Source organism: Balaenoptera ricei, chromosome 1 (genome assembly GCF_028023285.1).
Source record: "Balaenoptera ricei isolate mBalRic1 chromosome 1, mBalRic1.hap2, whole genome shotgun sequence".
Classification (NCBI taxonomy): Eukaryota; Metazoa; Chordata; class Mammalia; order Artiodactyla; family Balaenopteridae; genus Balaenoptera; species Balaenoptera ricei.
Window position 1 is genome coordinate 23,097,713 of NC_082639.1, and position 24,585 is coordinate 23,122,297.

The window sequence follows — 24,585 nt, forward strand, 5'->3', positions numbered from 1 at the left end:
TGAGAAAACTGAGGCTCAGAGTGGTAAAGGAATTGCTCAAGGCCATAGCAAATCAGCAGCAGAGCTGGGATCTGAGCACAGCCTTGTCTGACTTAAGTGCCTGGCACCATGTCTGGCATGCAGTAGGTGCTCAATGGGTGTCTGAGCTCCCTCCCCAAAAGCCCCTTCCCAATCCAGGGGCCCCTTTAGGGCACTGACATGGTTCTATGTTTAATATCAGAGACAGGGAGTGTTTCCTCTCTTTGAAAATTACCCTTTGAAACCAGAGATTTGCTGGCTTCTCTGAGGACACCCAGAAGATCCCCAGCAGGGCTGAGACCTATCAGGGTGAGGGATGCAGGCCTTGAGGACCTGGTCCTTTCTTCTGGCCCCCCCTCTTCACAACTTTGGAATCTGGAACCCATCTCTTGCTTTCTCGGGGCCTCAGTTTCTCTCTCCATACAGTTACAGGGGCTTGGACTGGATGGTTTTTGTTTTAATAATAACAGTAACAGCTGGTACTCACTGAGCATTTGCTGTAGGCTTGCCCAGCACTGAGCTCTCTACATGTGGTATTATCCTACTTCCTCCTACAAAGGTGTGATTTATCATCCCACTTTTAAAAAACTTTTTTATTATGGAAAATTTCAAACATACACAAAGTGGAAGGAGTAGTGTAATAAATCCCCATGAATCCCTCAATTAGCTTCAAGAATTATCAATACATATCATCCCATTTTATAGACAAGAAAACTGATCCCAAATGGTTAAGTGACTTGAGACCAATACACCCCAAAGCTTGTCTCTTTGTCACCACAAGCCCCTTTCCATGAAGTGGGAGACCCCTCTGTGAGCCCTAATAATGGTCATCTCCCCTCTGTCCACATTCACACTGAGAGTGGATCTGTTCCTGAGTGCAGAGTATGAGGGGGAGAAGGAACAAGGTCACTGAGTTGCCAAGGGGTTGGGGAAGTCACCAAAGGAGGGGGCCTGGTGTAAAACAAAATTACCCACCACCCAGTTCTACAAGGCTCAAGTCATTAGCCACTGCAGTCGCTGACCTGCAGGACACCCTGAAAGGAATTCAAGACAAAGAACAGGATGAGGTACTCTGTGCTTTGGAAAAATAGGCAAAACAGGCCCTTAGATAGATATATTTCCAGAAGAATTTTTTATGAACCTAGATTCTTGCATCTTCCCATACTGAGAAAAGCACTAAAATCCTTAACTGAGATATCTGTTCCTCGTGATTAGCAGTGACCTTCTACCGAGATGTGTGCTGGATTGCACATGCTCCTTAGCTAAAATCACATATATACTGGCCTCTCCCCCCGCCTCTTCGGGGTGGTTCCTCAGAGCTCTCTGAGAGGCTGTCTCCCAGGCTGTCGTCCCCAGTAAGATCCCTGAGTAAAACTGAAACTAACAGCTCTCACGTTGTACGCTTTCTTCGGTTGACACCAGGTGGGCGTCCTCAACATCCAGCGCTGACTGCGGAGCGGCACCCCTCCTCCGTCCCTCCTCCATCCCCGTCTCGCAGGGATGCTAGCAGGGCTGTGCCCACCTTCTGTCCTGCAGGCCTGCGCAGCTCAATAGACACAATGAAACAGTGGGAGACGGTGTCCTGGGCAGATCTGCCCTAGAAAGTGAATCCGTGTGCGGGGCCAGATGGCGCGCCCCCTCCTGCTGAGTCATGGGGTCTCCTGCAGGGGAAGCAGAGGGTTCTGTCCCCTCAGGCACCATCAGCACAGACAGGACTGTCACCTTCTGGTTGTTCATCCCTGCTCCTGCTGGCGGGGAGGGTGGGTGGCTGAGAGAGAAGGCTCTTTGGGGAGGCTGGCTGGGTTCTAATTGGGCTCCACAATTTGCCACCTGTGGGGCCTTGGACAAGTCACTGCTCACCTCTGACCTGCTCATCTGTAAAATGGGGGCATCGGCAGTTGTATTGGGAGGGTTCAGGGGGATAATAGCTGTGCGAAGCACCTTGTTCTCTACCTGGCACAGGTAGTGAGCCGAGTGTCAGCTAATAGGATTACCAGCCAGCCAACCCACCAGATACCTTCCAAACTGGCCTAGCTCCAGGCCCCTCATGCAGCAATGCCTGGGGCAAGTTCAATGGGTGGGGGGGGGGCAACCTCATTCCCTGGGCCCTCCTTGGTGCCAGGCATTGGGGTTGGGGAGGGGGCTCTCACACTGCCATTTCATCCCCACCACAGCCCTATGAAATGGGCGTCACCATCTTCCTTTTACATATAAAGGGTCAAAGCCTTGGGGAGGATCACAGAGTGTGGAGGGGAGTGAATGTCAGAGCTTCGCTCCCAGATTTGTCACCCCAGGGCTTTCTCTGTCGATGACATTCTCAGGGCTGCCAGGGAATCACATCTGACATTGATGGGGCTCTGACTCTGCTGAATGCCCGTCCTGTGGGTAACTGACCCCTCACAACCAGCCTATGAGGGGTACCGTTATCTCCCCATTTTACAGATGAGGACATTGAGGCTCAAGAGGTTACGTGGCTTGCCCATGACGTGGCTGCTCAGGGTCAGAGCCAAGATGTGAACTGGTGCATCTGACTCCAGAGCCCGTCTACCCCTCTAGGCCTCCAGAGAGCAACCATCCCACAGCAAGCACCACCCCCCGCTCCCCCCAAACTCCCAGCATCCTGGAGACCACAGGCAGTAGAGGATCAGCCACTGAGTCCCTGGGACAGAACTCTAACCTGGGTCTGTCTGACCCTGGGCAGAGACCTTAACCCCAGTGACCCCAGCCCCCAGAGATCAAGCCTTGGGCAGGCCTGACCAGGGCCTGGGCCTGAGCCTGAGACCAGGGCAGAGCCAAGGCTGGCTCCTGCTGGCTCCTGTCTGACCACAGGACCTTTACCTGGACAGGGCTGTCTTGTCACTCCCATCTTGGCCTCCTGTTTACCGCCCCAGAGGGGTCTGGGCACAGACTGAGCACTGGGGCCAGAGACCCGTGTGAGCCTGGACAAGTCACGGAGCCCCCATGCAGGGCCAGTAAGCCCCTCCCCACGGGATTGTGGGATGTGAATGAACGTGCCTCACTGAACTCCTCAGCAGGTGGATTAGTGATTCCGCCCTGCTGGACTGTAGTGAGGTCCAGATCCCACACTGCATGTGGGGAGCCTGGCCAGGGCCTGGCACTTATTCTGGGGTAACAAAGTGGGTCACTCTGTCCTCTTGCTTGGCCTGGGTCCCTACCCTGGGCCCAGACTAGGGAGACCCTCGTGGCCTTTTCTCTACTTGGTCCTGGCTCCTGTGTCCTTGAGTTTCACTTTTACCTGAACACCAAGGTGAGGTGGACTCTGGCCTCTTGGACCATCCAGGACATGGGGGTAACTGAGGTAGGGAGGAGGGGTGCAGGGTGCTGCGGGCAGCATGGCTTCGGGGCTGTGCCCACCCCTCCCCCTCATCACCCCGCCCCTCCCTCGCCCCCCGGCCTTCTCCCTTCTGTTTTTCAGTCCCCAGGGTGCTGTGGAGTCTCTCTCCACTTCGGAACTTCCTGCTCCCTCCGCTTGAAACTTGCTCCCTTCACCTCCACCTGCCTTCCCAAAGGCGCCTTCTCTGGGCTCCACAGCCATTTGCCTCGCCACCCCCCATCACAGCACTTACACATTTTGTGTCCCTGCTGGTCCATTCCCCTGCCTTGCCCACTATACTGGGGACAGAGACCGCGGCTGTGTCACAGTTGCATCCTCGGAAGCCAGCCCAGGGTAAGATGAATGAATGAATGGATGGATGAAAAAAGCCACCATGGCTATCTTCCAGTAAATATTTCATGAAAGAAGGAACCGCCATGATCATTCCTTCAAATATTTAGAGCGCTGCCATGGGAAAAGAGGATTCAGGCTGGGTGGCCCAGCAGTTGTGCCTGGGATGGAAGAATAAGGCCACAGGGACAGCTTTCAGGTGAGTCTAGGGAAAGGCTTTCTAACAGTCAGGACTGCCTCCCTGTGGTGGGTGACTTAGGGGAGTGAGTGTCCCGTCGCAGGAGGTATGTAAGCGAGGCCCGGTCATGAGGCCTGGTGGCAGTGCCCTGAGAGGTATTTCAGTATTGGACTTGGCAACCACAGCCCACTTCCTGGGATGATGCAGAACATCTGTGGGGAGGTCCCCGTTCCCCTGACCTTCTGGTGGGGAGGACATAGGGGAACATCTCCCTGGAGGCTGTAGAGAGCTGAAGGGGGTGCATAGCTCCAGTGGCCTGGTGAGCGCCAGACATTTGGCTCCCAAGGTTGAGGTCGGGGAGGGGCAGGGCCGAGGGCCGTCACAGCCTCTGGGTGGGAGGGGAACAGGGAGGTGGGAGTGCAGAGGGGCCTAAGAGAAGGAGAAGGCCTGGATCCAGGGACCCAGCCTGTGCTGGGTCAGAGAAACCCTGGGTGTGAGTCCTGACCAGCCCTGGCACTACCCTTGCTGCTGCCCTTGCACTCACCACTGTCACTCTTTCAGCCTGAGCTCCCCTGTTTGTCAAAGGAGAGTTGGATTCAGTCCTCCCCAGGAGCCAAGAGGACCAGCTGCTGCTGTGTGCCCTTGGGCAGGTAGCTTGACCTTTCTGACCCTTTGCTTCTTTGTCAAGAAAGATGAGATAATGGCAGTTGCCCTCCCCCATCCGCAGGGGCATTCTGGGACCCAAGTCGAACCTGCGAATGGGATGTCCTTCATTCATTCTGTCAGTCTTCGTTGTGCACCTCCTATGTGCTTTGAAAAGTCTGAACTATCATCCCCATTCCAGCTACGGTGTGTGTTTATGTATGCTGAAGTGACTCCACTTTGCCTCCCTGTGCAATGGGTCCATGACCCCCGCTCCCTCCTGTAGCTGAAGGTTGTCCCCCACCCTTCCCACCACTTAATCTGCAGCATTAGGATGAGGACTCGTGCTCTGAGAGCAGACACAGCTTCCTGGGAGTGGTGTCCTTGGTGCTGTTCAGGGAGCACAGGCCCGAGTTCTCATTAAATTCTTCACTCCAGCCTCTGTATTCCAAGAGGCCTCAGGAAAACCATACTTCATGAATGAAACATCAAAACGTTTATAAGAAATAAACAACTGAAAGCAGTCCTGGTTTTCTGGATGAGGTGACGGCTGCATCAGAAGGGTCCTGATCCCTCTGGGTGCTTCCCTCGGGAAGCACAGCCCAGATTCTACCCAATAAATCTTTCCCTGAACGAGGGGCATCGTAAGAGCCACGTTTACTGAACACCTATTGTGCGATGGTTCACGGGACCCCAGGGGCGGTGCTGTGATCACCCCTACTTACAGAAGGGGAGCTGAATTACCAGAGCTGGGGGGCGGTTGGGGTGGTGGTGGAGTGAAGATGGGGCAGAAAAGGGGTCAGGGAGGAGGGAGGGCGCCAGGCAAAGACAGGGATTCACAGTTTATTTTCCTTCTTTGTCTCTTTCTCATTCTGTCTCTGTCTCTGTGTGCTGTCTTCTCTCTCACTCTCTCTTTCATCTTTCTGTCTCTGTCTCATGCACACACACAGGCACACACACACTCCCACACACACCATCTTCCCCGCTGGCTTCTGGCCTCTCTCCCGGCTCCTTCCCACTGCCTGGGCGCCTGGCCCTTCTCTGGGCAGCGGCTCAGTGGCTGGTAGTGCTCCGGTGTCTGTCTGGCTCCGGTCCAGGCACAGAAGCAAAGCAGGAACCCCTGAGTGTGGGGAGAAGGGGGCAGAGAGCCAGGACCCAGCAGGAGGGTCTGCGCCTGAACCTGGCGGAAAGGTTTGGTTTTCAAAGATTAGGAATGCTGAATGTTTTACTTTTAAATGTTTTCTTGTTCCTTTTCACTGGCTGGTACCTCCTCCCTTTCACGGAAAGACATTCCGTCAAGAGCAAAGAGGTGATGGAAGAGCGTATCAACCCCCACCGGCCGTGATCGCATTTCATCCTCCCGTGGCCAGTGAGGTCGGGTCCTTGTTCCCATTTGCAGCCAAAGAAACGAAGGCTCAGAGGTGGGGTGTGAATTGTTTGAGGCCACAGGTTCATTCCACTAGAAAGTGACCTAGACTTGCCTGACCCCAGGCCCTCCTCTTTCCCTTCTGTCCCGTGACAGCTCTGAAATAAACTCTGTCTTTTTGATTTTTTGATGGTGATAATCTGCAAAGTGCATTGGGAAGGTCTGGGTGGGAGGCAGGGAGGTACTGGCCAGCACATGGAATGAAGCTGGTCCCTGCTGTGGTTACTTCCTGAAGGCAGTGGTGACCAGCTCCGGGGCTGATAACCTTCCTGAGGACAAGAGGCAAGATGAAGCATTGACATCTGACTTCCCTGGGCTCAGCCAGAGCTGCCTCCAGTCTCCTGGAAGGTGATCAAACTCTGGAACTTTCTCTTACCCAGAAAGCCCTGGCCACTCCCTTTACTAAGAGCAGGAAATCCCTGAATCTCTCAGTGACTTTCCTTCTCAGGGCTCGTGGAGTCTTCAAGCTGCTCCTGGTACAGCACTGCTTGATGCAGAACCTGCTTCCCCACCCATGGGTGAGCCAGCAGTCATCAGGCTCCCCAGTGCCAGGTGCTGGCTGCTCCACGCGCCGCAGGACTGGGGGCTCCAGAGGCCGGGCTGAGTGTGGTTCACTCCCCATAGGGATGCTCTGGGTGGCTCTGGGGACTGTGGGGAAGGGGCTGATGGGGGACAGTCCTCGTCCTCCTGTGGAATCCACAGCTGATTCCCCCCAGCTTCCCCTGAGCCTCCTTCTAGGGTCTCACCGGGCAAATGCACAAAAAACCCAGATCAGGGCTAATAAGGGCTATCACATGTGTCACCATGAGGGTTCAAGAGCCAGAGTGTCTGGTCCAGTTCTGGCTTGGCCATTACTAGCCCTGTGACCTTGGACAAGTTACCTAGCTTCTTTCTGCCTCAGTTTCCTCATCTGTAAAATGGGGGTAATGGTTTCTTTTTCACAGGCTTGTTGGGAGCAGTGTATAAATTCCTGCTTGTGAATTACTTAAAGCAGTGCCCAGTACTTAGGTGGTAAATGCCCACTAATCAACAGTTGTTGTTATTATTATTTGGCACTGTTTTTTTAATCTTTGAATTTTTTCATTGTTGTAAAATACACATAATGTAGAATTTACCATATTAATCATTTTAAGTGTATAGTTCAGTGGTATTAAATGCATTCTTAATGTTGTGCACCCCTTACCACCATCCATCCCCACAACTCTATCTTGTAAAACTGAAACTCCATCCCCATTAAACGACATCTCCCCATTCCTCCCTCCCCGCAGCCGCTGGGGACCCCGTTCTACTTTGTGTCTCTATGATTTGACTACTTGAAGTATCTCATCTAAGTGGAATCATACAGGTTTGTCTTTCTGCGACTGGCTTATCTTTCTTAGCATAATGTCCTCAAGGTTCATCCGTGTTGTAGCATGTGTCAGGTTTTCCTTCCTTTTTCAGGCTGAATGATATTCCACTGTAGGGATAGACCACATTTTGCTCATGCATTCACCGGCCAGTGGCCAGTCGGGCTGCGTTTTGGCTGTTGTGTGTAATGCTGCCGTGGGAGTGCAGAGAGCTCTTCCAGACCCTGCTTCCAATTCTCCTATGGCACCGCTTTCTGCAGCACAGGTTGTGGGATGACAGCTACAGGAAGGAGCAGCTAGAGCTTCTGGTTTTCATCTCTAACACGTCTAAGTTTAGGGCTTGGAGCAGGAGAGGACATCACCATCTGGAGGGACAGACTCAGTTCTCTGCATCCTACTGAGCCATGCTGAAATGTTTCCATTGCATCTGGGGAGCAGGGATGAGGATGGTGCCAGATGGGGCCCCCAGGGATGAGGGAGGGAGGCGGAGGGGCACAGAGAAGAGGCGGCAGGTAGCTGGGCAGAGGGGCCCCGTCCAGTCCGCACACCTTCCTCCCATCGAGTGGACCAGCCTGCAGCGGCTCCCACAACCTGGGTCACTGGAAAGAACACTGGGGTCCAGCATGTCCCTCATTTTACAGATGAGACGTCCGATGTGAGTGCTTTTTTACACACCACCAAGCAATTAACTCAGTTCCGACACTATCTCCCTGGAAGTAGCATCAGATCCCACAGGTGAAGGGTTCGTGCCTACGACTCCCTGCCCACCTCACTTCAGATGCCAATTGCAAGTCCAGGTTGTCACCTGTGCTTCTGACCAACCGCCTATAGATGGGAACCAAGACCCCCTCCTCAGATTTAATTTATTTGTTAGAGCGGCTCACAGGACCCAGAGAAACATTTTATTCACTAGATTACCCATTTATTGTAAACAGATATAACTCAGAAATGGCCAGATAGAAGAGGTACATAGGGCAAGGTGCGGGAAGAGACTTCATTACATAGGAACGGTGGATTACATCATTGGCCATTGGTGATTGAACTGAAAGTCTAGCCCCTTTCCCCTCCCTAGAGGTTGGTGGGGGCTGGGGGAGGGGAGGGACTGAAAATTCTAACCCTCCAATCGCCTGGTTGGTTCCCCTGGCAACCAGTCCCCATTCTGAGGTTAACCTAGGTGCTTTCCAAAAGTCACCTCCTTCATACAACAAAAGGCACCTTTATTGCTCTCAAAGCTTAGGAAATTCCAAGAGTTTTAGGAGCTGTGCCAGGAACAGTGCATGAAGACTAAATATATATTTCTTATAAATCACAGTATCTCAGGCTCCAAAGAGGAAGACGCTTGTCCAAGGTTATGCAGCAAATCATCATACAGGCTGGGCTGAGGCCTGTGAAAGAAAAATAAAAATGGAGTTAGTATTGCTAAGACAATTCTCTAAAATGAAGCCAGGAGACCATTGAGCAAGTGTGACCTATGCACGGCTCAGTCTGGAGGGAATCTGACCTTTTGACCACTTATCCTCCTAATGAAGGCATCCAGAACATCTGCCAGAAACTCAAGAAAATTAGGGGACCCTTACCCTAAAACAACTCGTGACAGCCCTCACTTAAGGACAAATATTTCTTTTCTTGTGTCAGAGTACAGCCTTGAGGCATTTTCCTTAATAAGCCCTTGACTCTTTCTCTTCCCCAGAACATTCTTTCGGTTTTAACTCAATCTCTGTCTCCCAAATTGCAGTTCTTAAGACCCTAAATAAACTCTTTTCTTTTCTTTTTTTTTTAGATGGTTAATATATATATTTTAAAAGTAATTAATTAATTAATTATTGGCTGCGTTGGGTCTCGGTTGCTGCACGCAGGTTTTCTCTAGTTGCAATGAGCAGGGGCTACTCTTCGTTGCGGTGTGCGGCCTTCTCATTGCGGTGGCTTCTTTTGTTAGGGAGCACGGGCTCTAGGCACATGGGCTTCAGTAGTTGTGGCGCATGGGCTTCAGTAGTTGTGGCTCGCGGGCTCCAGAGCGCAGGCTCAGTAGTTGTGGCACGTGGGCTTAGTTGCCCTGCAGCATGTGGGATCTTCCCGGACCAGGGCTCCAACCCGTGTCGCCTGCCTTGGCAGACAGATTCTTAACCACTGCACCACCAGGGAAGTCCTAAGCTCTTTTCTTATTTGCAGCCTCCTGCCTTTTTTTGGTTGCCAGGCCTCAGGCTTCCGACCTCCTGTCCAGTGTTCTTTCTGTTCAGAGAGTCAGAGAGACAGGAAGCTGGGTGGGGCAGGGCTGACCCCAGGGCTCCTCAGAGGTCTGTGGGGGGAGCTTCCTTCTGAGCTGGCCCTTGTCTGCTCACTCTCACCACGCTGAGTGGGTGGATTACCCCTGAGTGACAGTTCCAAACCCCCTCCTCAGGTTCCCGGAGGCCCAGAGAGGGTCAGGCTGGCCTCAGAAGGCACAGCATGGAAGCAGCAGTGCGGGGACTTATCCCTCAGCTGATCCTTTCATTTAAAATCTTACCTAGAGCTTTGGAGCAGAAGCCAATTTTATCTCAGCTTTTGTGTTTTGCATAAACCATGCCCACACACCCATCGTCTTGGAATTATTCTCACACCTATCTTTGTCTACTGGGCCTCAAGAGGCGCCACGGCCTCACCTCCCACCAGCAAGCGCCTCACATTGGCCACGGTGTGGCACAAAGTGCCTGTACTATTTATTTCCTAATAAAAAGACAGCCTGGGTGGCCCACTGGGAGGTTAAAGCAGAGATTTACTACGAGATGATTAACCATAAAACCACAGGTTAAATCAATATTAGACAAGGAGGGGGAGGGGAAAGTTAGCAGAGTGGGGTCACATTCGCACAGGTAACTGGGATTACTGTTGTCTCCAGGATTCCGCCCAGAGACAGCTGAGAGCGGGGCCTGGGCCTGATTCGGGCCCCTCTCGCTGTGTGACTCCAGGCATGTGCCTTCCACTCTCTGGACCTCAGATTCCCCGTTTATCTATATAATACTGAGACTGGACCAGGAGCTTCTTGCTTGGTGCAAGTGAAAAGAACATGGTCTTTGACACCAGATGGGCTGGGGCTTGGAGTCCAGTGTTGCTGTGTCCTGCCGTGGCCTTCAGCAGGCTGAGTTTCCTCCCCCTGGGGAGAGTGGTGATAAAGGTGATGACAAAAACAGTGATAGCAAACATTTACGGAGGGCTTACCCACACTTAGAGAAACACCATTCGTTCTAAGCCTTTCACACGTTTTGAATTGCTGAATCCTCACAACAACGGTGTCGGTACCATCGTTTTCTCCATCTTGCGGAGGGGGTGGGTTTCCCAGCGAGGTTCCGTGGCACCGCAGGGAGCAGATGCCTGGCGACTTGGTTTGGTCCTGCTGTGGGCTGTTTTCTGCCAGCCTCAGCCTGTGGGGCCTCAGCAAACTCTTCACCAAACTTCAGTGGCTCCAGCCACACCCTCTCCAATGAGGTCTGAATCACAGCACTGGTGGGCAGCAGGAGTGGTTCTTTCAAATTAGTTTACTCCTTGAGTACCCTGCCTCAACTCCGTAGATCAGCTATTTCTGTTAGAGTTCTCTTCACATCTTAGCAGTTCATCCCATTACTAGCCAGTCATCCTTTACATTAAATTTTCCTGATAAAATTCTGTGATCCTATTTTCTGTTTAGGTCCTGACTGATATAGAATCGGTACTGGAACAGGTCTCAGGATATGGACCAGCAAAGATGTTATTTTTTTAAACAACCCTTTACAAATGTAAAACTATTTTTAGCTCATGGGCCATACAAAGATAGGCCATGGGCCAGACGTGGCACCCGGGACATGGCTTGCCAATCCCTGTACTAGAGTGACTGTCTACTGGAGAAAAGGAAAGACTCAGACCTTTTAGGAATTTCGGATACTGGCTATGAATTGATGCTAAATCCTGGGGACCCAACATGCCACTGTGCTCCACTAGTCAAAGTGGGGATTTACAACCACCAGGTGATAGATGGGGTCTTATTTCAAGCTCATCTCACAGTGGGCCAAGTCTGTTATTTCCCTAGTTTCCGAAAGTATAATTGGAATAGACATACATAGCAACTGGTAGAATTCCCACTTTGGTTCTCTGGCCCAGGAAGGGTTAAGAAGAAGTTCTGGAACTTTCCCTCCCTAGAAAGGTAATAAACCCAAAGTGATAATGTTTCTTGTAGGAGGCAGTGGTGGTGCAGATTGCAGATTAATGCCACCATCAAAAACAAAACACTAATTCAAAAAGACACATGAACCCCAATGTTCATAGAAGCATTATTTACAATGGCCAAGATATGTAAACAACCTAAGTATCTATCAACAGATGAATGGATAAAGAAGGTGCAGTATATATTATATATACAATGGAATACTATTCAGCCTCAAAAGAGAATGAAGTTTTGCCATTTGCAGCAACATGGATGGACTTGGAGGGCATTATGCTAAGTGAAATAAGTCAGACAGAGAAAGACAAATACTGTATGATATCACTTATATGTGGAATCAAAAAATACAGCAAACTAGTGAACATAACAAAAAAAGAAGCAGGCTCACAGATAAAGAGAACTAACTAGTGGTTACCAGTGGGGGGAGGGGCAATATAGGGGTTGGGGAGTGGGAGGTACAAACTATTGGGTGCAAGATAGGCTCAAGGATGTATTGTGCAACACGAGAAATATAGCCAATATTTTGTAATAACTAAATGGAAAGTAACTTTTCAAAATTGTATAAAAAATAAAAAATAAACAAGCAAAGAAACAAACAAAAAACCCCCCAAAACTCTACGCACAAGAAGTTAAAAAAACTTGAAAGAAACAGGGGTGCTTCTAAATAGGTGTGTTAACTAATCTGATCAACTTGTTCAGAAGTTAGATGGATCTTGGAAAATGACTGTGAATTATTGTAAACGTAGTCAGGTAGTTTTTCCAATTGCAGCTGTTTTCCCAGATGTATTATTTTTGCTAGAGCAAATCGACATGGCCCCTGGCAATTAGAATACAATTATTGGCTTTGCTGATGGCTTTTTCTCTATACCAGTTTTGCAAGGTCCACCAGAAGCAGTTTTCTTTGACCTGGCTGGGCCAACAGTATACTGTCAGAATATTGCCTAAGGGGTATGGCGAGTCTACTGTGGCTCATAACGTAGTCTTGGCTGTCTTGACATTCCACAAAGCATCACACGGATTCACTTCCATCTAACAGCAAGATCATCTATAAAGCTGCCACTTTTGAGTGGGAACCTAGGAAGAGAAGTCTCTGCAGTAATTCTAGGCTACAGTGCATGTTGCTCTATCCCTTTGGCCTTATGATACAACAGATCCAATAATATTTAAAGTATCTGTGGCAAAAAGGGATGCAATTTGGAGCCTCTGGGCAGTACCAATTGAAGAATCACGGTGCAGATCCTTCGCCCTTTGCAGCAAATCTCTGCCTAGCACCGGGGGGCCTCTCCTGACTCCCTCTTGTGTGTGAGTGCCCTGTGGGTGCGGGTGCAAAGGCCAGGGCCAGGGAGTTTGTGCTACCAGGACAGGGTCACATAGCCTTTAGGAGCACTGTGTTCTTTGAGTCCCAGCTCTGTCACTCACTGGCTGTGTGTCCTTATACAGCTTACGTCATCTCTGTGCCCACACCTCCTCATCTGTAGAGTGGGCCTAGGATATCTACACTGCAGGGTCGTTTGAGGATTACCATCATCAAGCTTCGCTCTGTGCAGGCACTGTTCTAAGTGCTCAACATTCCTTGCAAGGGCCTTATGAGGGAGGTACTATTATTATCCCCACTTTCAGGTGGGGACACTGGACATAGAGCAGTTAGATAACTTTCCCTGGGTTCAAGCTGGTGAGTGGAAGAGCTGGTCCTTGAGTCCAAATTGGATGAATCTAGAATCTTAGATCTTAAACACTAGGCTATAAAATGTCCATATAGAACCGAGTATGGAGCCTGGAACACCCTACACCAGTGTTTCTCCAAGGGTGGTCTGCATGCACTCGACCTGCTAGAAGCACCTGGGTGAGGGGGTATGCTGTGTATAAAATACAGATTCCCTGGCTCCATCCCCATCTCTACTAAGTCAGAGTCTCTGGGTCAGGCCTGGGATCGTGCATTTTAACAGACACACCCACCCCTGGGTGGTTCTTCAGCAATCTAAAGACTGAGAGCCAGGGACGAAGAGTGAAATACAGTCGATTCCATCTTCATTGCAAGCATCTTCAGTTGAAGAGCTGCAATTCTGGGCCCTGGAATAAGCCCAGCAGCAAACAAACTGCAGGACCTTGGACAGGTCACCCATGCTGTCTTATCTCAGTTTTCCTGTCTGTATAGTGGGGATCCTGGTCCCCACACTGCCCACCTCTCGCAACACGTGAGAGCATGAAGGTGACAGTGACTGCAGATGGCCTTTGGTAACAAGGCAGGCACTAGAGTCACTCTGACCCTGGTCTAATGCCGGCTCTGCTGCTGTTGATGTGACCTGACACGGTTCTGTCCCTCCTGAGCCTCCATTCCTCATCCTTAAAAAGGAGATAGTGAGATAATAATCCCTTCTCCACCCTGGTTATGATGAGGTTTAATGAGACAGCAGGTACAAGAGCACAGGTAAGATAAATCCCCCATCCCTCCATACATAGAAATTATTATGCATTTTATCCGCTCTAGTTTCTAAAATCTCCAGGGATAACCAAAACCCACAGGCGACTCTCACTCTAGAGTTTTTGCAGAGGCTTCGACTGAGTCAGGATGGGATCTTATCTCTCCTTTCTCCCAAGTCAGAGCAGGGTGGGGCGCTGAAGACCCGTCCAGGTGCAGGCAGGGCAGAAGCCACAGCTGAACAGAAACAGCACCTGTGACTTATCACGGTGGCGCAGCACCTGAGTGAGCTGCACTCGGTCTCATTTTCAACCTGTGTCCCATAGTGAAGTGAAGGCGGAAACCTATCCCTTCTGCTCCACACCTCACCTCAGCCTGACCCCAGCCCCGAAGACCGGGAGCCTGGTGGTCTGTGCTCCCATGTTCCCTGATCACAGGCCGTGGAGAAGGGGTGGAGATAGAGTTCACTGCAAGTGCCAGGACCCCAGCTCTGCTCTCCAGGATGGAAACAAGAGAGATGACTGAGGTGGGCTGCCTTCTTTCCCCCAAGATGGTCTTTGGAAGCACAAAGAGGGAACAGCTCAGAGAGGCCATGGCTGGAGACACACTGTAGGCTTACCGACCAGCCAGCTGTCCCCTCCACTCTCCCCAGCCTCACCTAAGCAGGAGTGAGCCCTGGATGGCCAGGTTCTGGGGCTTTGCCTGTGAAGGTTGAGTCTGAGAAACCTTCTGGAGAGGAGGGAGCACCTGGGCTTTGGAGCAGGGCACCCCTGAGATGGCACCCCTGCTCCAGGATTCTGACATGGAGTGGGGCTCTGGGGGGTTGGGCAGAGCTCTTGCCTTAAAGCTGCATTTACCCTAGGCAATACTTTTATTTAAGGAGGCTTGTGGGGGATGATGGAGATTATCCAGGTGTTCTAAGCCTTAAATCAGGCCTTGGTGGCCACTGCATTGGCATCCTGACTCTACCAGATCCTAGCTGTGTAACCTCAGCCCTGTCACTTCACCTCTCTGATCCTTAACTTTCTCATCTGCCAAATGGGGCCAGCAATGTCCACTTCACAGACTTGTTGTAGCGCCAGGCCCGTGGTGGTCACCCGACGGTGGCCAGTCACAGCCATCACAGCCTTGGCTGCAGCTGCCCCCAGGGCCCACCCAGCGCCCTCTGGGCAGGAAAGAGGCCGGCAGCAAGGCTGCAAAGATGCAGGTAACACCTGCCTTTCTGGAAAGTTCTGACCTGGGTACCAATCTTTATACAGACCCAGCCCTGACCTCCCTGGAATGATCGATTGTCCACCACACCTGTTTCTGATTACCTGGTGGGCAGGAGCACGTGACTCCCCTGGGTCTGGGTCTGGGTCGGTAGAGGAAAACACCAAGTGCAGGACAGGCTCTTAACTAATGTTTGCTTTGAGATGATTCTGACAGTAACGCACGTCTCTTGAGGAAAACACCAAAAAGATGTAAGGAAGAAAGTAGCAGGTACCCATGATCCCACTCCTCAGAGGTGACCACTGTTCATACTATGGCATATTTCAAGTTTCCTTTTATGTATATGACTATAAATCACATTAAATTTCTGTCTGTCTGTTATCCCTGTGGATGAAAATGGCTCTGAAGTTTTTCACCAAATATGGAGGCTTCGTTTGGATGGTCTGACTTGAAAGCAATGAGGTCACCTCAAAATGCACTGGGGTGTTCTGCCTATGTTTTCCTCTAAGAGTTTGATAGTGTCTGGCCTTACATTTAGGTCTTTAATCCATTTTGAGTTTATAGGCAGAACACTCTATGACATAAATCACAGCAAGATCCTTTTTGACCCAGCTCCTAGAGAAACGGAAATAAAAACAAAAATAAACAAATGGGACCTAATGAATCTTAAAAGCTTTTGCACAGCGAAGGAGACCATAAACAAGACCAAAAGACAACCCTCAGAATGGGAGAAAATATTTGCAAATGAAGCAACTGACAAAGGATTAATCTCCAAAATTTACAAGCAGCTCATGCAGCTCAATAACAAAAAAACAAACAACCCAATCCAAAAATGGGCGGAAGACCTAAATAGACATTTCTCCAAAGAAGATACAGATTGCCAACAAACACATGAAAGAATGTTCAACATCATTAATCATTAGAGAAATGCAAATCAAAACTACAATGAGATATCATCTCACACCAGTCAGAATGGCCATCATCAAAAAATCTAGAAACAATAAATGCTGGAGAGGGTGTGGAGAAAAGGGAACACTCTTGCACTGTTGGTGGGAATGTAAATTGATACAGCCACTATGGAGAACAGTATGGACGTTCTTTAAAAAACTAAAAATAGAACTACCATACGACCCAGCAATCCCACTACTGGGCATATACCCTGAGAAAACCATAGGTCAAAAAGAGTCATGTACCAAAATGTTCATTGCAGCTCTATTTACAATAGCCAGTACATGGAAGCAACCTAAATGTCCATCATCGGATGAATGGATAAAGAAGATGTGACACATATATACAATGGAATATTACTCAGCCATATAAAGAAACGACATGGAGTTATTTGTAGTGAGGTGGATGGAGTTAGAGTCTGTCATACAGAATGAAGTAAGTCAGAAAGAGAAAAACAAATACAGTATGCTAACACATATATATGGAATCTAAGGGGGGAAAAAAAAAAGGTCATGAAGAACCTAGTGGCAAGACGGGAATAAAGACACAGACCTACTAGAGAATGGACTTGAGGATGTGGGGAGGGGGAAGGGTAAGATGTGACAAAGTGAGAGAGTGGCATGGACATATATACACTACCAAACGTAAAATAGATAGCTAGTGGGAAGCAGCCGCATAGCACAGGGAGATCAGCTCTGTGCTTTGTGACCACCTAGAGGGGTGGGATGGGGAGGGTGGGAGGGAGGGAGATGCAAGAGGGAAGAGATATGGGAACATATGTATATGTATAACTGATTCACTTTGTTATAAAGCAGAAACTAACACACCATTGTAAAGCAATTATACTCCAATAAAGATGTTAAAACAAAATAAAATAAAATCCTTAATTCAGTTAAAAAAAAATGCACTGGGGAACCGCAAAGAAGTTAACAGCCACCAAGCGGTTAAACCAGAGACCAGAGAGGCCTGTGGGGCTGCACTTGGGCGGGTCTGCCGCAAGCATCAAGATGCAGTGGATGCTTCACACATGCCCTCTCCTCTGCCATCCTCCCTCCCACCCCCGGGGTGTGAGTCACAGGGGCAGGTGCACTGATTTCTTTCTTTCTTTCTTTCTTTTTTACATCTTTATTGGAGTATAATTGCTTTACAATGGTGTGTTAGTTTCTGCTGTATAACAAAGTGAATCAGCTATACGTATACTTATGTCCCCATATCCCCTCCCTCTTGCTTCTCCCTCCCACCCTCCCTATCCCACCCCCTAGGTGGTCACAAAGCACCGAGCTGATCTCCCTGTGCTATGCAGCTGCTTCCTGCTAGCTGTTTTACATTTGGTAGTGTATATATGTCCATGCCACTCTCTCACTTCATCCCAGCTTACCCTTCCCCCTCCACGTGTCCTCAAGTCCATTTTCTATGTCTGCATCTTTATTCCTGTCCTGCCCCTAGGTTCCTCAGACCATTTTTTTTTTTCAGATTCCATACATATGTGTTAGCATACGGTATTTGTTTTTCTCTTTCTGACTTACTTCACTCTGTATGACAGACTGTAGGTCCATCCACCTCACTACAAATAACTCCATTTCGTTTCTTTTTATGGCTGAGTAATATTCCATTGTATATATAGGTGCACTGATTTCTGTTTAGCTGCATCTCACCCAGGCAGCCCCACTTGGATGAGTAGCAGCAGGGAGACATTTATCTAACCACAGCTGGTTATTCTCCTGAGCAATGCCCAGGCAGCTGGCTGCTGCCAGGGTGTGTGCATGTGGGTACGTGCCCATCCCCATATATGTGCCCATACCTGTCTGTGTGTGTTTAACTGGTGTCATCCTGCACATACAGCTTCAAATCCTTTTTCCTTTCACTTTTTTTCATAAGTGTTTGCCTACATTACTCAAGGTGTCAGGAAATGAGTTTGGCATCCAAGGGACTGGCCACAGGTGGGAGGGTCAGCATGTCATCTGCACTGTGTGCCAGGTCCTGTCCCAGACACTTTATAGGTGCTACTATCCTCATCCCTATTCTACAGGTGACCAAACTGAGGCCCAGAGAGATTAAATAGCTTCCTGAAGGCCACACAGCCAGGGAGTAGCAGAGCTGGGATTTGAGCCCAGGCTGTCTGGCTGCAGCCATTTCCTATATACTGCACACCTACTGCATACCAGGAACTTATAAATAAACATCATCTTTTATTCATCACAGACTTACTGTGAAGTAAACAGTTGGTGGAAAACATAAAAATCCTAACATGTCCAGAACCTGGTTTCTTTACTAATCAGGAGGGAACAGGGGATGATTATGACATAAGAACCCTGTGAAGCAAGTGCTATTGTTACCAACCCCATCCTGCAGAGGAGAAGACTGAGACTCAGAGAGGTTAAAGACTTTGCTGAGTCTTTTCAACAAATGATGCTGGAATGAGCGGACATTCATATGCAAAAAGTAAACCTCCATCTAAATGTCACACTTTATACAAAATCAACTCAAGACAGATCATAGATCCAAATGTAAAAAGAATAATGAAACTCTTAGAAGAAAACATAGGAGAAAATATTCATGCCTTGGATTTAGGCAAAGTGTTTTTACATGCAGCACCAAAACATGATCCACAAAATAAAAAGTTGATAAATGATAGTTCATCAAAATGAAAAAAGTTGCTGTGCAAAAAGCACTCTAAAGAGAATGAAAAGACAGGCCACAGACTGGAAGAAAATATCTGAAATCACATAGCCAACAAAAGATTTGTATCTAGAATATGTAAAAAGCTCACAAAACTCAGCAGTAAGAATACACAACTAGAAAATGGACAAAAGACTTGAATAGACCTCAAAGAGAATGTACAGGTGGGAAGCTGTTCTGTACCATTAGCCATTGAGGAAATGAGAATTAAAGCCACAATGACATACCATTGCATACATATTAGAATGGCTAAAATAAAAATACTGACAATAACAAGTGTTGACAAGGATGTGGAACAACTGGGAAGGATGTATGAACAACTCTCACACATTTGTCAATGGGAATGCAAAATGGTGTAGTGGAAAACACTTCGGTAGTTTCTTTTTTTTTTTTTTTAAACATCTTTATTGAAGTATAATTGCCTTACAATGGTGTGTTAGCTTCTGCTTTATAACAAAGTGAATCAGTTATACATATACAATATGTTCCCATTTCTCTTCCCTCTTGCATCTCCCTCCCTCCCACCCTCCCCATCCCACCCCTCTAGGTGGTCACAAAGCACCGAGCTGATATCCCTGTGCTATGTGGCTACTTCCCACTAGCTATCTATTTTACATTTGGTAGTGGATATATGTCCATGACACTCTCTTACCCTGTCACATCTCACCCCACCCCCTCCCCATATCCTCAAGTCCATTCTCTAGTAGGTCTGTGTCTTTATTCCCGTCTTGCCACTAGGTTCTTCATGGCCTTTTTTTTTTCCCTTAGATTCCGTATATATGTGTTAGCATACTGTATTTGTTTTTCTCTTTCTGACTTACTTCACTCTGTATGACAGACTCTAACTCCATCCACCTCATTACAAATACCTCCATTTCATTTCTTTTTATGGCTGAGTAATATTCCATTGTATATATGTGTCACATCTTCTTTATCCATTCATCTGTCGATGGACATTTAGGTTGCTTCCATGTCCTGGCTATTGTAAATAGAGCTGCAATGAACATTTTGGTACATGACTCTTTTTGACCTATGGTTTTCTCAGGGTATATGCCCAGTAGTGGGATTGCTGGGTCGTATGGTAGTTCTATTTGTAGTTTTTTAAGGAACCTCCATACTGTTCTCCATAGTGGCTGTATCAATTTACATTCCCACCAACAGTGCAAGAGTGTTCCCTTTTCTCCACACCCTCTCCAGCATTTATTGTTTCTAGATTTTTTGATGATGGCCATTCTGACTGGTGTGAGATGATATTTCATTGTAGTTTTGATTTGCATTTCTCTAATGATTAATGATATTGAGCATTCTTTCATGTGTCTGTAGGCCATCTGTATATCTTCTTTGGAGAAATGTCTATTTAGGTCTTCTGCCCATTTTTGGATTGGGTTGTTTGTTTTTTTGTTATTGAGCTGCATGAGCTGCTTGTAAATCTTGGAGATTAATCCTTTGTCAGTTGCTTCATTTGCCAATATTTTCTCCCATTCTGATGGTTGTCTTTTGGTCTTGTTTATGGTTTCCTTTGCTGTGCAAAAGCTTTTAAGTTTCATTAGGTCCCATTTGTTTATTTGTGTTCTTATTTCCATTTCTCTGGGAGCTGGGTCAAAAAGAATCTTGCTGTGATGTATGTCATAGAGTGTTCTGCCTATGTTTTCCTCTAAGAGTTTGATAGTGTCTGCCCTTACACTTAGGTCTTTAATCCATTTTGAGTTTATTTTTGTGCATGGTGTCAGGGAGTGTTCTAATTTCATACTTTTACATGTACCTGTCCAATTTTCCCAGCACCATTTATTGAAGAGGCTGTCTTTTCTCCACTGTATATGCTTGCCTCCTTTATCAAAGATAAGCTGACCATATGTGTGTGGGTTTATCTCTGGGCTTTCTATCCTGTTCCATTGATCTATATTTCTGTTTTTGTGCCAGTACCAAACTGTCTTGATTACTGAAGCTTTGTAATATAGTCTGAAGTCAGGGAGCCTGATTCCCCCAGCTCCATTTTTCGTTCTCAAGATTGCTTTGGCTATTCGGGGTCTTTTGTGTTTCCATACAAATTGTGAAATTTTTTGTTCTAGTTCTGTGAAAAATGCCAGTGGTAGTTTGATAGGGATTGCATTGAATCTGTAGATTGCTTTGGGTAGTAGAGTCATTTTCACAATGTTGATTCTTCCAATCCAGGAACATGGTATATCTCTCCATCTATTTGTATCATCTTTAATTTCTTTCATCAGTGTCTTATAATTTTCTGCATACAGGTCTTTTGTCTCCTTAGGTAGGTTTATTCCTAGATATTTTATTCTTTTTGTTGCAATGGTAAACGGGAGTGTTTTCTTAATTTCACTTTCAGATTTTTCGTCATTAGTGTATAGAAATGCAAGAGATTTCTGTGCATTAATTTTGTATCCTGCTTCTTTACCAAATTCATTGATTAGCTCTAGGAGTTTTCTGGTAGCATCTTTAGGATTCTCTATGTATAGTATCATGTCATCTGCAAATAGTGACAGCTTTACTTCTTCTTTTCCGATTTGGATTCCTTTTATTTCTTTGTCTTCTCTGATTGCTGTGGCTAACACTTCCAAAACTATGTTGAATAATAGTGGTGAGAGTGGGCAACCTTGTCTTGTTCCTGATCTTAGTGGAAATGATTTCAGTTTTTCACCATTGAGGACAATGTTGGCTGTGGGTTTGTCATATATGGCCTTTATTATGTTGAGGAAAGTTCCCTCTATGCCTACTTTCTGCAGGGCTTTTATCATAAATGGGTGTTGAATTTTGTCGAAAGCTTTCTCTGCATCTATTGAGATGATCATATGGTTTTTCTCCTTCAATTTGTTAATATGGTGTATCACATTGATTGATTTGCGTATATTGAAGAATCCTTGCATTCCTGGGATAAACCGCACTTGATCATGGTGTATGATCCTTTTGATGTGCTGTTGGATTCTGTTTGCTAGTATTTTGTTGAGGATTTTTGCATCTATGTTCATCAGTGATATTGGCCTGTAGTTTTCTTTCTTTGTGACATCTTTGTCTGGTTTTGGTATCAGGGTGATGGTGGCCTCGTAGAATGAGTTTGGGAGTGTTCCTCCCTCTGCAATATTTTGGAAGAGTTTGAGAAGGATAGGTGTTAGCTCTTCTCTAAATGTTTGATAGAATTCACCTGTGAAGCCATCTGGTCCTGGGCTTTTGTTTGTTGGAAGATTTTTAATCACAGTTTCAATTTCAGTGCTTGTGATTGGGCTGTTCATATTTTCTATTTCTTCCTGGTTCAGTCTCGGTAGTTTGTGCATTTCTAAGAATCTGTCCATTTCTTCCAGGTTGTCCATTTTATTGGCATAGAGTTGCTTGTAGTAATCTCTCATTATCTTTTGTATTTCTGCAGTGTCAGTGGTTACTTCTCCTTTTTCATTTCTAATTCTATTGATTTGAGTCTTCTCCCTTTTTCTCTTGATGAGTCTGGCTAATGGTTTATCAATTTTGTTTATCTTCTCAAAGAACCAGCTTTTAGTTTCATTGATTTTTGCTATTGTTTCCTTCATTTCTTTTTCATTTATTTCTGATCTGATCTTTATAATTTCTTTCCTTCTGCTAGCTTTGGGGTTTTTTTGTTCTTCTTTCTCTAATTGCTTTAGGTGCAAGGTTAGGTTGTTTATTCGAGATGTTTCCTGTTTCTTGAGGTAGGCTTGTATTGCTATAAACTTCCCTCTTAGCACTGCTTTTGCTGCGTCCCATAGGTTTTGGGTCGTCGTATCTCCATTGTCATTTGTTTCTAGGTATTTTTTGATTTCCCCTTTGATTTCTTCAGTGATCACTTCGTTATTAAGTAGTGTATTGTGTAGCCTCCATGTGTTTGTATTTTTTACAGATCTTTTCCTGTGATTGATATCTAGTCTCATAGCGTTGTGGTCGGAAAAGATACTTGATACTATTTCAATTTTCTTAAATTTACCAAGGCTTGATTTGTGACCCAAGATATGATCTATCCTGGAGAATGTTCCATGAGCACTTGAGAAAAATGTGTATTCTGTTGTTTTTGGGTGGAATGTCCTATAAATATCAATTAAGTCCATCTTGTTTAATGTATCATTTAAAGCTTGTGTTTCCTTATTTATTTTCATTTTGGATGATCTGTCCATTGGTGAAAGTGGGGTGTTAAAGTCCCCTACTATGATTGTGTTGCTGTCGATTTCCCCTTTTATGGCTGTTAGTATTTGCCTTATGTATTGAGGTGCTCCTATGTTGGGTGCATAAATATTTACAATTGTTATACCTTCCTCTTGGATCGATCCCTTGATCATTATATAGTGTCCTTCTTTGTCTCTTGTAATAGTCTTTATTTTAAAGTCTATTTTGTCTGATATGAGAATTGCTACTCCAGCTTTCTTTTGATTTCCATTTGCATGGAATATCTTTTTCCATCCCCTCACTTTCAGTCTGTATGTGTCTCTAGGTCTGAAGTGGGTCTCTTGTAGACAGCATATATATGGGTCTTGTTTTTGTATCCATTCAGCCAGTCTGTGTCTTTTGGTGGGAGCATTTAATCCATTTACATTCAAGGTAATTATCGATATGTATGTTCCTATTCCCATTTTCTTAAATGTTTTGGGTTTGTTATTGTAGGTGTTTTCCTTCTCTTGTGTTTCTTGCCTAGAGAAGTTCCTTTAGCATTTGTTGTAAAGCTGGTTTGGTGGTGCTGAACTCTCTCAGCTTTTGCTTGTCTGTAAAGGTTTTAATTTCTCCATCACATCTGAATGAGATCCTTGCTGGGTAGAGTAATCTTGGTTGTAGGTTTTTCTCCTTCATCACTTTAAGTATATCCTGCCACTCCCTTCTGGCTTGCAGAGTTTCTGCTGAAAGATCAGATGTTAACCTTATGGGGATTCCCTTGTGTGTTATTTGTTTTTTTTCCCTTGCTGCCTTTAATATGTTTTCCTTATATTTAATTTTTGACAGTTTGATTAATATGTGTCTTGGCGTGTTTCTCCTTGGGTTTATCCTGTATGGGACTCTCTGTGCTTCCAGGACTTGATTAACTATTTCCTTTCCCATATTAGGGAAGTTTTCAACTATAATCTCTTCAAATATTTTCTCAGTCCCTTTCTTTTTCTCTTCTTCTTCTGGGACCCCTATAATTCGAATGTTGGTGCGTTTAATATTGTCCCAGAGGTCTCTGAGACTGTCCTCAGTTCTTTTCATTCTTTTTTCTTTATCCTGCTCTGCAGTAGTTATTTCCACCATTTTATCTTCCAGGTCACTTATCCTTTCTTCTGCCTCAGTTATTCTGCTATTGATCCCATCTAGAGTATTTTTAATTTCATTTATTGTGTTTTTCATCATTGCTTGGTTCCTCTTTAGTTCTTCTACGTCCTTGTTAAATGTTTCTTGCATTTTGTCTATTCTATTTCCAAGATTTTGGATCATCCTTACTATCATTATTCTGAATTATTTTTCAGGTAGACTACCTATTTCCTCTTCATTTGTTAAGTCTAGTGTGTTTTGACCCTGCTCCTTCATCTGCTGTGTGTTTTTCTGTCGTCTCATTTTGCTTATCTTACTGTGTTTGGGGTCTCCTTATCACAGGTTGCAGGTTCGTAGTTCCCGTTGTTTTTGGTATCTGTCCCCAGTGGCTAAGGTTGGTTCAGTGGGTTGTGTAGGCTTCCTGGTGGAGGGAACTAGTGCCTGAGCTCTGGTGGATGAGGCTGGATCTTGTCTTTCTGGTGGGCACGTCCACGTCTGGTGGTGTATTTTGGGGTGTCTGTGGCCTTATTATGATTTTAGGCAGCCTCTCTGCTAATGGATGGGGCTGTGTTCCTGTCTTGCTAGTTGTTTGGCATAGGGTGTTCAGCACTGTAGCTTGCTGGTCATTG

The 24,585-nt window shown here is 46.5% G+C and overlaps 1 protein-coding gene across 5 annotated transcripts in view; it reads right to left on the bottom strand.

The window, feature by feature from the left end:
• Positions 1 to 8,564: 8,564 nt before the first annotated feature.
• The window catches only part of LOC132362587 (uncharacterized), a 60,257-nt gene continuing 44,236 nt past the window's right edge, over positions 8,565 to 24,585 (bottom strand). For all 5 annotated transcript variants that reach the window (XR_009502402.1, XR_009502420.1, XM_059917395.1 and 2 more), the window contains one exon: positions 8,565 to 8,680. Coding sequence is in view for 3 of the 5 variants with exons in the window: in XM_059917464.1 (XP_059773447.1) it covers positions 8,595 to 8,680 (86 nt within the window). In the remaining 2 variants the exon portion in view is untranslated. The remainder of the gene's footprint in view (positions 8,681 to 24,585) is intronic.